Source organism: Chinchilla lanigera, unplaced genomic scaffold, assembly GCF_000276665.1.
Source record: "Chinchilla lanigera isolate Chin_1 unplaced genomic scaffold, ChiLan1.0 scaffold00166, whole genome shotgun sequence".
In the NCBI taxonomy this organism is placed as follows: Eukaryota; Metazoa; Chordata; class Mammalia; order Rodentia; family Chinchillidae; genus Chinchilla; species Chinchilla lanigera.
In genome coordinates this window covers 428688-441965 of record NW_004955567.1, presented here as the reverse complement: position 1 = coordinate 441965, position 13278 = coordinate 428688, and the positions used below count along the sequence as shown (strand labels likewise).

The 13278-nt window shown below is 55.7% G+C and overlaps 1 protein-coding gene across 3 annotated transcripts; it reads left to right on the top strand.

Moving 5' to 3' along the window:
* Nucleotides 1-125: 125 nt before the first annotated feature.
* On the top strand, nt 126-13276 carry LOC106147485. Of its 3 annotated transcripts, none has more exons than XM_013509306.1 (5): nt 126-407; nt 1310-1333; nt 7233-7354; nt 7904-7941; nt 8716-10877. In XM_013509306.1, the coding sequence occupies exons 1-5, from the start codon at nt 140-142 to the stop codon at nt 8774-8776; spliced, it is 513 nt and encodes a 170-aa protein (XP_013364760.1). In that variant the 5' UTR covers nt 126-139; the 3' UTR covers nt 8777-10877. The 3 variants fall into 3 exon arrangements, with proteins under 3 accessions (XP_013364760.1, XP_013364759.1, XP_013364761.1); XM_013509307.1 differs by lacking the exon at nt 8716-10877 and adding an exon at nt 10884-11074 and having other exon boundaries at nt 226-407; XM_013509305.1 differs by lacking the exons at nt 7233-7354; nt 7904-7941; nt 8716-10877 and adding an exon at nt 10884-13276 and having other exon boundaries at nt 207-407.
* Nucleotides 13277-13278: the final 2 nt, after the last annotated feature.

Sequence of the window (13278 nt, the reverse complement as noted above, 5' to 3'; positions counted from 1 at the left end):
AGTGCAGGGGGTCTCCCGGCAAGGGTGGCCGCAGGGGATGACGGGAGTGCGGGGGGCCTCCCAGCAAGGGTGGCCGCGGGGGACGACGGGAGTGCGGGGGGGGGCCTCCCGGCAAGGGTGGCCGCGGAGGACGACGGGAATGGAGTGGGCCTCCCGGCAAGGGTGGCCGCGGGGGACGATGGGAGTGCGGGGGGCCTCCCGGCAAGGGTGGCCGCAGGGGATGACGGGAGTGTGGGGGGCCTCCCAGCGAGGGTGGCCGCGGGGGACGACGGGAATGCAGCGGGGCTTCCGGGAGAAGGCTGGCCAGCCCACCTTGCGGGGCTGTGGGGTGGTGTTAATGTGGCTGCCTTGTGATTCGATTTCTGTGTCGCTGTTTCCAGGTTTGCTGAGCCTGCAGGTGTTGAACGGTGAGTTTGGCGTGTTCCCTCCTTGGTGGATTTGTTTGTTTGTGTGGGTTGTTTCGGTACCAGGAATTGAACTCAGGACCCTGCGTGTACTAGGTAGGCGCCGTGCCTCTGAGCTACATCCCCAGCCCTCCGTTGTGGAGACTACGGTGCTATTTGCTTTTCGTGTTGGGGGCCTTCGGGTGCCCCCAGATCTTACACTCCACCTCCATCGTTGTTAGCAGCACGGAGACTCATCTCTCTACTCACCCAGCAAACGTTAATTGGTGTGTTGCCTTATTCTAGGTGTTGGGGCAGAACAGGGAATAGAACACACAACCTGCGTCTAGGTGAGCTAGCATTCCAGTGAGGCCAGAAAGAAAAGAAAGGCTTAGGTGGCGCTGGGCGCACGCCTATAATCCCAGCATTCTGGGAGCTGAGGCTGGAGGATTGCAAATTCAAGCCCAGTGTGGGCAATTTAGCAAGACCCTGTCTCAGATTAAAAAATACAAAAGGGTTGGGGATGGAGCTCAGTGTGAAGGCCCTGGGTTCCATCCCCAGTGTCAAAGAAAGACAAAAGCAAAATAGAGGTTGCAAGTGTGGCAGATGCGGTTATGTCCTATGGAGATGGTGGAGTAAAGGAGATGGAGGTGCAGTGTAGAGAGGCCGACCAGGTTTAGGGGTGATCAAGAAAGGCACCCCCCTGAGAGACCCGCAGGTTGCAAGGAACCAGACACACCCACTGGGTGGCATGTGCAAAGGCCCGGGGGCAGCAAGGAGGATGCTGCAGCCACTTTTCACTTCAAGCAAGGGGCCCAGAAGCTCTGCTTATCATTGGGTCTCTTTCTAATTCATAATTCACTGGTGACTTTTCTTCTTTGTCTCCTTCCTTCCTCCCCTCCTCTGCCTCTTTCTCCTCTTCTTAGATGAAATGAGTGACTGCAAGGAAGGTGAGTGAAGGTGCCATGTCCTCTGCCATCCGGGGCTGTGCTGAGACCCTGTGAGAGGCTCTTCCTGTGTCTGGAAGGGCAGTTGCATGTGCAACCCTGCCCGCTGCCTGCCTGTGTCTAGCCGGACCTCTGAGATGGGGTGAGGACTGTCTTCATTTACTTGTGCTACCCAGTGAGGCCACTTCTTTCCCCTGGAAATGACTGGGTAAGTCCTGAGCGCATACCAAACAGGAAGCCTCTGGGCCAGATACCTGTACCTCTGGTAAGGACCAGGCCAGACAGCAGGAGGAGAGCAGGGGGCAGGCAAGAGGCTCTCTCTGTGTTTCCAGCCAGTGCTGGTGGCCCACATGGCCGCCTGAGCACTGCCCCCTGCCAGGTCAGTGGGGCAGCAGATTCCCCTTGGAGCGTAGACTCAGCTGTGAGCTCTGCACGTGAGGGATTGAGGATGCGACTCCTTATGAGGGCCTGATGCCGATGACCTGGCGCAGAGCTGAGGTGGTGATGCTAGCACTGGGAAGCAGCTGCAAGTGTGGATGAGCGCAAGCACAGAGGTCTGACTGTGTGGAGAGCAGAGTACATCAACTGCTCCCAGACTCAACACTCTCCTTAACAAGTGTCAAGAGACAGTTACGCTGCGCCAGCGGCAGGGTTCATAGTGGCGAGCGAGTGGGTGCTCTTCAGCTGTGGCTGCGGCTGGGGGCTGACACTTGTTTTAGTCCATGTGTGGCTGCCCATCCTTTACCACTTCTGTCCGTGCCTTTTTGCTGCCCTGAGCGCTTGTCTCAGTCCTGGTTTTGGAAGCTGACAGGTCACTCTAGCCAAAGTGGTACAAACCAAGCATCACTGGAGAGCTGCTTTGGAAAGAGGAAGACACCCAGCAATGAGACAGAAGATCCAAGGACGGCAGTGAGAAGAGAGCTGCACTTAAAAGAAAACACCAGGTCCGACTTAAATACAGGCTCACTGCGACAGGTGACGCACACTCTCCAAGCCCGCTTTGCATAATATGTGGTGACAGCTACCCCGAGAGCCCTGAAAGCTTCAAAATGCTTTGCCACATGGAGACCAAGCACCCTACATTGAAAGACAAGGCTCTGGAGTTTTTCAGAAGGAAAAAGCCACAAACACAAGGAATAGAAGCAATTACTGGAGGCCACCGCAGCATCAGGTGTGGCTGCACTGAGAGCATTACTCTCAGCGGCTGCCGCTTTGCCAAAGCCCGTTACTGTTGGGAGGAGCTGATCCTGCCTGCTGCTGAGTACATCTGTCATGAACTTCCAGGAGAGCATGCAGTTCAAAAGATGGCATGAGGCCCCGCGTGGTGGCACACGCCTATAATCCCGGCACTCAGGAGGCTGAGGCAGGAGGATCACCGTGAGTTTGAGGCCAGCCTGAACTACAGTGAGACCCTGTCTCAAAAAAAGCGTGGAGGCAGCACGTGTTCCTCTTGTGACTAGATGATAAAATAGCAGAGGGCTTTTTGTTTTAGTTTTTTTGGTCTTTTTGAGACAGGGTCTTGCTACACAGTTCAGGCTAGCCTTGGGCTCACTTTGTAGCCCAGGCTGGTCTCAGATTCACAGTGATCCTCCTGCCTCAGCCTCCTGAGTGCTGGAACTACAGGCATGTGCTACCACACCCGGCTCTTACCAGAGCATACTGACACACAGTCACTGGAGAAGATTACTGGGTCACCATGGTACCCAGCCCAGGCTGAGGAGCCTGCTGGTACTGACACAAGATGACAGTGAATGTTTTCATGGGACACATTTTTGAGGAGGACATGCGCAAAGATGTGTTATGTGCACCTTTGCTGCCCTCTGACACCACAGCTGCAGAGCTGTTCGAGTGCTGGAGTGACTACACATCAGGAAAACTAAAGCGACCGCTTTGTGCTGGCGTCTGATGGACAGAGGGGCGACCACGACCTCATAGCTTCCTGGTTTCACTACCTGGGTCAAGGAGGTCGCTTCTGAACGTGGGTCTCTGCACTGTGTCATCTGTAGAGAAATGCCAGCTAGTCGAGAATGTCACCTAAACTTGACAGCGTCCTGTAGGGTGTGATAACGTCACCCATGCTCAGGTCCACGCCTTCAAGGTGATGTTGTCTGTGCAGCTCTGTGGGACGGACTCACGTTTTCTCCTGCATGCAGAAGAGACAGGGCTTTCTACAGGTGGATTCCTGGCTGGAGATTTGGGTTACAGGAGTCGCTCCAGTTACGTTTTAGGAAGACAGTCACCACCGGCAGCGCGTTTCAGTGACACAGATGGGTGGCAGAACTTGCTCACTTGGGTGACAAATTCAGCCTGCTTGACAGACTCAGTCTGTCTCTTCAGGGGGAATAAAGCTGTGTTCAGGTTGGCAGATAAAACACCTGCATTCAGAGCAAACCAGCGCTGTGGGGTGAGGAGTGAACAGTGGGATAGTTGATGTTTCACACGTTAGCAAAGCTTCACAGGCAGCCCGAGCCTGGGCCTGCGTTCGCCCAGCTGGTGCACGATCACCCTTCTCGGCTTTCGGGAGGGTGTGACCACTCCTTCCCCAGAAGCCCTCTGAGCGGGAGCAACGATTCACGGCCTCTGGGTAAGCCAGGGGAGCTGACTGTGCTGGAAGAGATTCACCTGCTTCAGGTTGCAGACGACGGCGGCCTTGAAGGTGTGTTTGAGAAACTTCAGATCTCCGTGTTTCCTGGGTTAAAGTCCAGCTGGGAAACCCCGAGGGTCCCACAGAAGCCCTGAGAAGCCGGCTTCGTTTTCCAGTGGTTTCCTGCTTGGGTCAGGAGGTCGCCTTCGCTGAGGAAGCAGGGTTTCCTGCAGTGAGAGATGAGCGTGGACTGGACGGAAGCTCGCGTCTCGGGTGTCAGTGTCTCCCACCCCCGGGGCACCGTCCGGTTGCACAAGACGAGCTCAGGGCTCCTGCTGGTCTTGCGCTATGGTGAGGTGTGGAATTATTGCGTACCTCAACATAGAAATGAAGTGCACAACGGAGGTACTGCACCGGGTCACCCTGAAGCCACGCCCACACCCCTGCATAGAAAGCCTGTCTTTCACGTAACCAGTTCCTGGTCCCGAAAACACTGCTGCTCGAGGTGCCACCACATTAAGCACATTAAAATATGTTGTGGGGCTGGGGATTTAGCTCAGCGGTACAGTGCCTGCCTGGCAAGCGCGAGGTCGTGAGTTCAATTCCTGGTACCGGAAGGAAAAAAAAAAAGTAAAAAAAAATACGTTAAGTTCTTAAGAAATGTGTGAACATCGGCAGGGAAAATGTAGGCAGTCTGGAAAAGTCACAAAAAATATGGAAAGTCTAGAGTTGAAAGTAGGCAACAGAAGTCAGTTTCTGCTGCTGCGCGTCACAGCATAAAGGATGTGGTGGATGGAAAGCAGGTTAAGAGAAAGTGCTGCAAAGCCAGGCGTGGTGGCACATGCCCGTAATCCCAGCACTCAGGAGGCTGAGGCAGGAGGATCAGCATGACTTTGAGGCCAGCCTGGGCTCCATAGCGAGACCCTGTCTCAAACGAAACAGGACACAGAAGAAGGGGAATAGAAGGGGAGAAGAAAGAAGAGAAAGAAAGAAAGAAGTGCAGGAACAAGGAAAGTGAAGATGCAGGAAGAGCCTGAGAGACCCAGGGCAGGCGGCCAGCCACGCAGGGAGGCTCGGGTTCCGGCTGGGAAGGAGAGAGAGGAGGAGGCGGCAGAGGTGAAGCGGTGCCTGAGGGCTGAAGGCTGAAGGTTTTGCATGTTGATAAAAACCACCAAGTGACAGACTTTAAAGATTCTGAGAACCTTGAGGAACAAATCTAGAGAAAACCACTTCTATGGACACTGCCGCAAGTGGCTGAAAAGCAAAGACAGCAAGGGCCTATTTTAAAACAACACCTTCTTCCTGGAGAGAAAGACAGGTACCATGACCTAGGACTGTGGTAACAAAGCACTGGGGACAGCGGGTCTTGCTGTACTGGAGGCCGGGGTCGGGAATCAAGGTGTCTGCAGGGCCAGCCTGTCTCTGAAAGCAACTGCTCTTACGCAGAAAATCAAAACCAGGCATTTCCCAACTCATTTTGAAGACAAAATATCCTTGGTGAAAGATTTGACAAATATTGTACTAGAGAGAATTGCAGGTCAATTTTTCTCACAACGACAGATGTGAAATCCTAGACTAATATTAACCAGAGAAACTGGGCAAACTATTTTTTAAAAATCGTAATCAAATTGAGTTCATTCCAACAATGGAAAGATTTTTAAATATATGCAAATCAGTATGTGTAATCCTCATTAACATAAAAAGGAAAAATCACATCATCTCAATAGACACAGGAAAAGACTATGATACAACTCGATAATGATTCATGATTTTTAAAAATCTCAGCAGACCAAGACTAGAAGGGATCATTGTACTATGACAGAGCATAGTTACGGAAAATTTACAGGGTGGGTGATGTTGCATGTTGTGCTGTTTGCTCCTGAGACCCTAAATGAGATGCTTATTTCTGCTACCCCCTGAGTTTCCCACACTGGACCAGACGGTCTACCCAGGCAGGTCCCGTCCAGGCTAGAGGAAGGAAGAGGCACCAGGATCACAACGGAAGAAAGAAACTCATTTTCGTAGGTGTGGTTGTGTACCTAGAGCGAGCCTTGGCCTGGGAGAGTACCCCTGCGGGTTAGGATAGGCTGGAGCTCAGCACCTATAATCTGAGACAAAATTCAGGGCAGAGCACAGCTTAGTATTGGAGCGCTTGCCCGCTATGTCCCGGACGCGGACACGCCCAGTCCTGATTTCCATCCTTAGCACAAAACAAACCATCAAGTTCTCCAGGAAAAGGGAGAGAGAACGGATAGTTTTGGTTTATGAGTAAGCATTAAACCAAAATGCTAAGAGACTGCATAGGCAGAAGAACTCTCACCCTTTAAGAAAGGTGCCTCAGTGACTCTCCTTGTCCCAGGGACAGAGAACCTGACACCTTGAACTTAAAGGAGGAGAGGCTTACCTTGGCTCATGTTTTGGGAGTGTCAGCCCTTGCACGGTCCGGTCGGCTGGTTGTGGGAGGGCCTGGCGGAGGAGAGCTGCTTACCTAATGGCAGACAGGAAGCAGGGGGGAGCTGGGGAGGCAGATGCACCCATCCGGGCCAGTGCCCAGCGATCCACCTCTCTGGCGGGGCCCCACCTCCTAACCTCGCATTTAGCTGTAAACCGAGATCCACCACCTTCCGTAGGTCCTGCCCCTGAGCACCCCACCTCTGGGGGACTCTGGGTAGAACCACGATGATAGCAAAGCAGAGATAACACACGGCCTCCGTGTTCTCCACGTGAGCAGTGAGCACAGGTTACTTTAAGAAGACTCGCGCATCTTCTAAAGAGGCAGAGACTCACAACTAGGAGTTCCCTGCGGTAGACCCTCCAACAAAAGGAGGGGGCATCCCGGAACGCGCCAGAGGCAGAACTACCTTCTTGTCTTTTCTAATGTGCTGTTCAGTGTTTACCTTTACACTGGTAGTGTTCAGTGTTTGTGGTTTGGGGCTCTGCTTGGACAGATGTGTTACCTGTGGAAAGAGTTTTCCCGATGGTGGTATTTGTAAGGTAAGGCGAGGGGAGGACCTGCAGAGGCAGAAGAGCGCCTGCGGTCTGCGAGGCTGGAAGAGAGGGGGTGACCCGTCACCTGGGGTGAAGGCTCAGCGCGGGGAGGCGGTGGAGGGACCCGGAAGGGCGGGAGAGGATGGCGGTGTTCTGCTGCGGGCCGGAGTGGGCGGGTCAGACTCGGGTGTTTGGAGGATGGGGACCTGGCGGCAGCGGGAGGCGGGACTCAGTGTCCTGGGGACGTGGCGGGGCTGTCTTCAGGAAGGGCAGGGTGTCCGGACCGCACAGGGCGCCCGGCAGCCCAGCCGTGTCTGTGGTTCTCTGCAGAGAGGCCCGTCCCGGCCACCACCCCGGGGAGGCCCGTGCAGAGGAGGAACAGCTGGAACCTCCTGAAGTGCACCTACATGGTGTTCACCTTCCTGTTCGTGTCCTACAACAAAGGAGACTGGGTGAGGAGCGCCCGCGGTGCCCAGGGGGTGTGGGGAGGCCCCGGCGGGTGCCGGCCTCGGGTGAAGTGCACCCCCTCCGTGTGGAGGCCCCGTTCCTGTGCGCAGCGGCCACTGACTCGGTCCCCACACACGGGCCCGTGAGGCCTGTGAGGCCTGGCTCGCTGCTCGCGCTGGGCTGTGAGTGGGGCAGGTGGAGCAGAGGCTGGGAGGTCCCAGGTCCGGCAGGTGCCGGGGGCTGGGCGCGAAGGGCGTGGGAACGGGCTGCCTGGGCCGCTGTGACCCCGGGGGACACCGGAGATTTTGGTGGCCACCACTGAGGAGGCGCGGAGCTGGCGGGACGGGAGGCCCCTTCGCGCCTGTGCCGCTCTGAGGGGCCCTGCCCATCCCCAGGCCTGCAGTGGTGCCACTTCGGGCCCAGGAGAGCTGGCCGGGAGAGGAGTCTGGACCAACCATCGGGCTGGGCGGAGGCGGGGAGGGGCGGCGGCCGAGAAAGCGCTCACCTGCTCACCGTTCTTCTCTCTGTCCCGTCCCTCCCTCTGTCCTCCCCAGTGTTACTGCCACTACTGTAACCCGGACCAGGACATCAGGTAGCTGCCATGGAGGGGGGCTCCCGCTGTGGGCCCCCTGGGGGGGGCAGGGCTGGGATTGCCAATTGCAGTCAGGAAGTGGGAGGAAAGCCCCAGGCCCACGCCCTTGACTTCCAGCCACAACCGACAGGCCAGTGAAGCTCGGGGCAAGCTGGGGTGGTGCAAACAGGAGGAATTCATTTGTGAATTCACTCAGTAAAGTGTATTTTCAGATTTTAAACACTGTGGCAAAATACACAGAGCATAAAAATTTACCTGGCTGGGTACAGTGGTGCACTCTGGGAGGCTGAGGCAGGAGGATGGAAAGTACAAGCCCAACCTGGGCGACTTAGTGACTTAGCAAGACCTTAGGAAACACTAATCCGTTCTCTGTCTCTGTTGATTTACCTGTACCGGGCGTTTCTTACCAGTACAGGACATGGCTTTTTTGTCAAGCTTTATTCACTTAGCATAATATTTTCAAATTTCATCTGTGTGCAGCATGTATCTATACACCATTCTTTTTCATGGCTGAATCATATTCCACTGCATGGATATACCACATTTGTTTATCCATTCATCAGTTGAAGGGCATGGAGTTGTTTCCACTTTTTAACTTTCGTGACTAGTGTGTTTATGAACGTTTGTATACAATTTTGTTTGAACCTCTTTTAAATTCTTCTGGGGACATACCTAGGAGTAGAGTCACTGGGTCATATGAAACTCTGTGTTGACCTTACTGAGGAACCGTCTCAGTGAGATTTCACTGACCCCCTGCTCTTTGGCGGAACCTAGATTCAGTGGTGAGCAGGGTGGAGAAGGTTTCTGTGCTCATGAGAAGACAGAAACCAAGTGAAAAGAGGACCGCAGCTGACATGGAAGCTCCGGAGGCAAAGAACAGTGGGGCCCTTGTCCGTCACTGGGTGGCCCTGGAGAGCCTCTTGGGAGGTGACAGGGAACCAAAGGTCTGAAGTCGGAGCAGCAGCCAGCCACTCAGAAAGCCAGAGCGTCTCCGGGGAAAGGGACCTGCTCAGCAAAGGCCCTGGGGTAGAAAGTGCCTGAGCCGAGTGGGGAGCCGGCTGAGGGAGGGTGGGGCCGGAGGACACAGAGGGCGTTTGGCTTCGATCCTGGGAGCTGCTCAAAGGTCTCACAGGGAAAAACGGTGTTCCCTGACTGGGAGTAAAGAGGGGGTCCAGCAAGCAGCCATTGTCGCTGTGCGGCCCAGGGCCAGCTCTGGCGGGCACGGAGGGGAAGAGGTGAGCGGCCGCCTGCCTCTCCTGCCCTGCCAGCCTCTCACCCGCTCCCAGCAGCCGGAGCCCCCCTTAAATCACACACAGTGGTCATGTTGCGCCCTGGCTGAAAACCCACCGAGGAACCTCACCAGCTGTCGGCAGATCCCCATCTGAAAAACAAAGCAAAGCCGGGGGCTTTCTCCTGAGAGCTTACGCGGACCCCAGGACAGCACTGTGAAGAGTCGGCAGCCTCTTAGCACCGACATCTCCTCCGGGAGAACTGTGCAACGCTGCTGCTGGGGAGCTGCAGCCGGAGCCTACCGGGGCCCTTGCGCCCTGGTGCGCGCCTTCATCTCCAGTTTGTTGGAGGGCGGTTTGCTTTCGATTGTCCTGTGGAGAAAGTCGTGGCCCCAGGAGCTGAGCAGGTGCCGGTGGTCACGGCTTGCTTACAGCCTTGTGAGCCCAGCCCTTCTGTTCCTGGAGAGCTCGCCAAGGTGGCTGTCGGTCTCCGGCGACCGGGAAGTCCTGCTGCATGTGCTGTGTTTCCCCACAGCTTTTAAAACAGGTTTTTTCCAGATGAGGAGCCCGAGGGCTGCAGAGGGTGGCGGCCGGCTCTGCCCATGACCGAGCTCGGCCCTGTGGCATGAGCTCTGAGACGCTCAGCTCTGCGTTTTCCTTTCTCCAAGGTCCTCTGCACGTCTCTTTCCCCTCCCTTCCCACCCACGCTCACCCCCTGCCCATCTCAGGCCACTCGTGGCTCCCGAGCGCACACTCGTCCTGGCTCTGTCCTGCCACCCTGCGCGCCGGGCCTTCCCACCGGCACAGGCTCACTGCTCTCTGCCTGCCTGGAGAACGCCTCCAGGGCCCTCCGGCTCGCAGAGGCACACCGCGTTCAGGAGCAGTGCCGGCTTTGCGGGGCGCACGGGGAGGGCAGCCAACGGCACGGATGGCGCCACTGGGCGCAGTCCTCGCCCTGGCCGCACCAGTCTTTACAGTGGTTTTCTGGTGTCTGACTCAGACCAGGGTTGGCGAGTTTCTCTGTGAAGGCCCCATCCGGGCTCCACTGCGGTTACTCAGTTCTGCTGTTGGCCCAGAGCAGCCGCAGACGGCAGGCACACAAGGGGGCCTGGTGGGTCTGCCAGCTGGTGAATGGATAAACAGAACGGCATGTGTCTGTGCCAGGGAATATTATGCAGCCATGACAGGGATGGATCTCTGATGCATGCGAGGGCACGGTTGACCCTGAAAGTGTTACGCACGTGAAGGAAGCCCGAGGCCAGTGATCACACGGGACAGGGTTCTGTTTACCTGAACTATCCAGAGGAGACAGTTCAGAGAGCCGGGGGCTGAGCGGGCCATGGTGCAGGTAGTGTTTGCATAATGGGTTATGTTTTGGATAGGCAGGAACTTTGCACTAGATCTCTGGGAGCAAGAAGCACCTCTTATGTACCCCGGGGTGCTGCACCCCAGCTCTGCCCTGATCCTGCCCACTCTGCCGCAGCCTGGGGGTGCAGAGCTCCTGGGGCGGGGTGCCTGCGCTCTGGAGCTCGCCCGCTAGTGGCAGGGGAGGGGCTCCCTGAGTCCTGCGTGTCCTGACGGCCCGAGGGGTCCCCGCGGAGGAGCTGGGGCGGCTTCCGTCCGTGGAGGACTGCGCCCGGTGCTGGCGGAGCGGGAGTGTGGGCAGGCGAGGACGTAAACGAAGGCACACCGTTCTCCCCCTCCCCGCCGCAGAAACGACCCCTGCTGCTCCTACTAGCGCCCGGCCGCCCCGCCGCAGCGCCCCGCGTTCCCTCCACGCCCGTCCAGGTGGCGGCGATCGAGGACAGCGGCGTGTCAGACGGCAAACCGCAGCGCGCCCTCGCTTCCCTCCCGGCCGGTCTCCCCGCCCAGCTCCGCAGTTAAATAAACGTGCACTGCTGACGGCTGCTCGCCTGGTTCCTCCGCGCCCGGCCGTGAGCTGCGAGGCCACAGCGGAGCAGGGGGCCCGAGCTGAGATCCCCCCGGGGTGCGCCTCGTTCCCAAGCCCCTACTCTTTCGTGTAAAGAATTGGGGCCCCCAGTGAGGAGATGGATGCGGGTCCGCAGGCGCAGCTACTCAGCTATGCTGTCGAGCTATGCAGTCGAACTCGCAACGATCCTCCTGCCTCAGCCTCCTGAGTGCTGGGATTACCGGCTTGTGCCACCACGCCAGGCCCTAGCAATCTTTTGAAATAAGTACAAGGTGGGGTTTTTGGCTTGAGTCTGTGAACCCACGGCTTCCAGGATGTCCCTTAGAAGGGACAGTAACTCACAGAGCAGTTTGGGCACAGACGCTTCCAAGCTATTTGTATAGCTGTCCTGCCAATCGGAATATAGCACATTTTTGCTGTGCTAACAGTTGGTCTTTACCACATCTTTCTCAAGCTAGTTAAATTTGTTTTGACAAAAACAGTTTTTCTGCCCTCACATATTTCTGGTTTGTTATACTTAATTGCATTGTATAATTGGAGGAAATTGTACTAGTTTGAAACGTTTTGGGGTAATTAGATACAACTGACTCCCGTAATCGCACAGCTGAATGGGCAGAGGTTCACACGCCGACCTCAGCAGCGAGCACCGAGCCCTGAGGGCAGTTAGCACCTGTTGCAGAGGCGCCGGGAAACCTCACGCACCCAGGGATCGCTCAGAAGTGGAGTTTAAGACAGATGTGGTGCGCACCTGCAGTCGCAGCTGCCCTGGAAGCTCAGGCCGGAGGATCCCAAGTGTGAGGCCAGCCTGCAACAAAGAGAGACTCTGCCTCACAATAAAATGGAAATAAAAAGGGTGGGGATGTAGCTCAGTGCTCCCTGGGTTCACCGGGGGAAGAGAGGCTTGTCCTGAGCCAGTGAGATAATAGTGCCAAGCACACGACGCCTGGCACCGCTGTGGTCTGATGCGCCCCCAGATTCACCTGCAGAGACTCGAGTCCCTGTGGAGCAGGGTCGGGAGGGGGCTCTGCCCGAATGCCGGATGGATACTGGTCGTAAGAAACAAGGCTGGCGGCAGCTCACTCTCCCTCTGGCCTTTCTGCTTGTCCTGGTGGGGAGGCACCAAGGCGGCCCACACCGGGTACCAGAGCCTTGGTCTGGGACTTGCAGCCTCCCAGCTGTGAGCCAGCGCGTTTCTGTTCTGATAACCCCCCAGGCTTAGGTATTCTGTCGCGGCAGCCCAAGTCAGCGTGAGGCAGGCGCACGGGAGAGTCTCAGTTGCCTTGGCTCATTATGTTATTTAGAGCCAGAAAGATGTAACGTGAACAAAGTACTTTTAAACTTTGCAAAGTAAAAAGTACAAAGGAACAGGTGAAATCAAGTTGAGCAAGGTGCTTTAACTGAATATATCCAAAATACTCTCAACTCAAAAAGTCATAAACAGTATTAATGAGATCAGCTACATTTTATGTATTGTTTGAAATCTGGTATTTTTATTTACGGTACATCCCAATTCAAATGCTAAACTTTCATTAAAACTCACTGATCTCTGGGGCTGGGGTGTAGCTTAGTGGAACAGTGCTTTCCTAGCACACCAGAGGCCCTGGGTCTGGTCCCTAGCACCCCACAGGAAAAAATCGTTGACCTTTTATAAAACTACATTTTATAAATTTACAATCGAAAGCAGATCTACATATCCATGTTGTTTCACATATGTTGTCCAACAATTGAAACAAATACCAATTTTGAAATTTTAATTGAAATAAAAAGTCAGTTCCTATCCACACCCCAAGCCTAGTCATGAACATATCACACGCATCCGAAGTGAAGGAAGTTGATGCCCTGCACTCCTCAGCATGCTCAGGGTGTCCGGTCCGGATCAGAGGGGGCCGGGGAGACACAGCAAGCAGATGCCCGGGTCTGGAGCAGAGAAACCTGGGGAGCTGAGTTGCCTCTGGAGTTTGCAGGACCGCACCAGCGCCAGTGCCTCAGCGTGATGAGCGAGCGTGACCGCAGAGGACGCTCAGGGCAGAGGAGGGGCGAGGGCCCAGGGCTGCAGCAGCCTCACTGCAGCTCTTCTGTCAGGATAAAGTTACTCTGATGGGGACGGGAAGGCTTAAACTTTCTTTCTTTCTTTTTTTTTGGTCTTTTTTTGAGACAGGGTCTCGCTATGCAGTTCAG

Excerpts from the sequence above, each read along its gene's own strand:
- LOC106147485 (XM_013509305.1), top strand. The coding sequence starts at position 221 with ATGACGGGAGTGTGGGGGGCCTCCCAGCGAGGGTGGCCGCGGGGGACG. Across the intron at positions 408-1,309 it reads GAGCCTGCAGGTGTTGAACG|ATGAAATGAGTGACTGCAAG; the intron begins GTGAGTTTGGCG and ends TCCTCTTCTTAG. Across the intron at positions 1,334-10,883 it reads AATGAGTGACTGCAAGGAAG|AAACGACCCCTGCTGCTCCT; the intron begins GTGAGTGAAGGT and ends TCCCCGCCGCAG.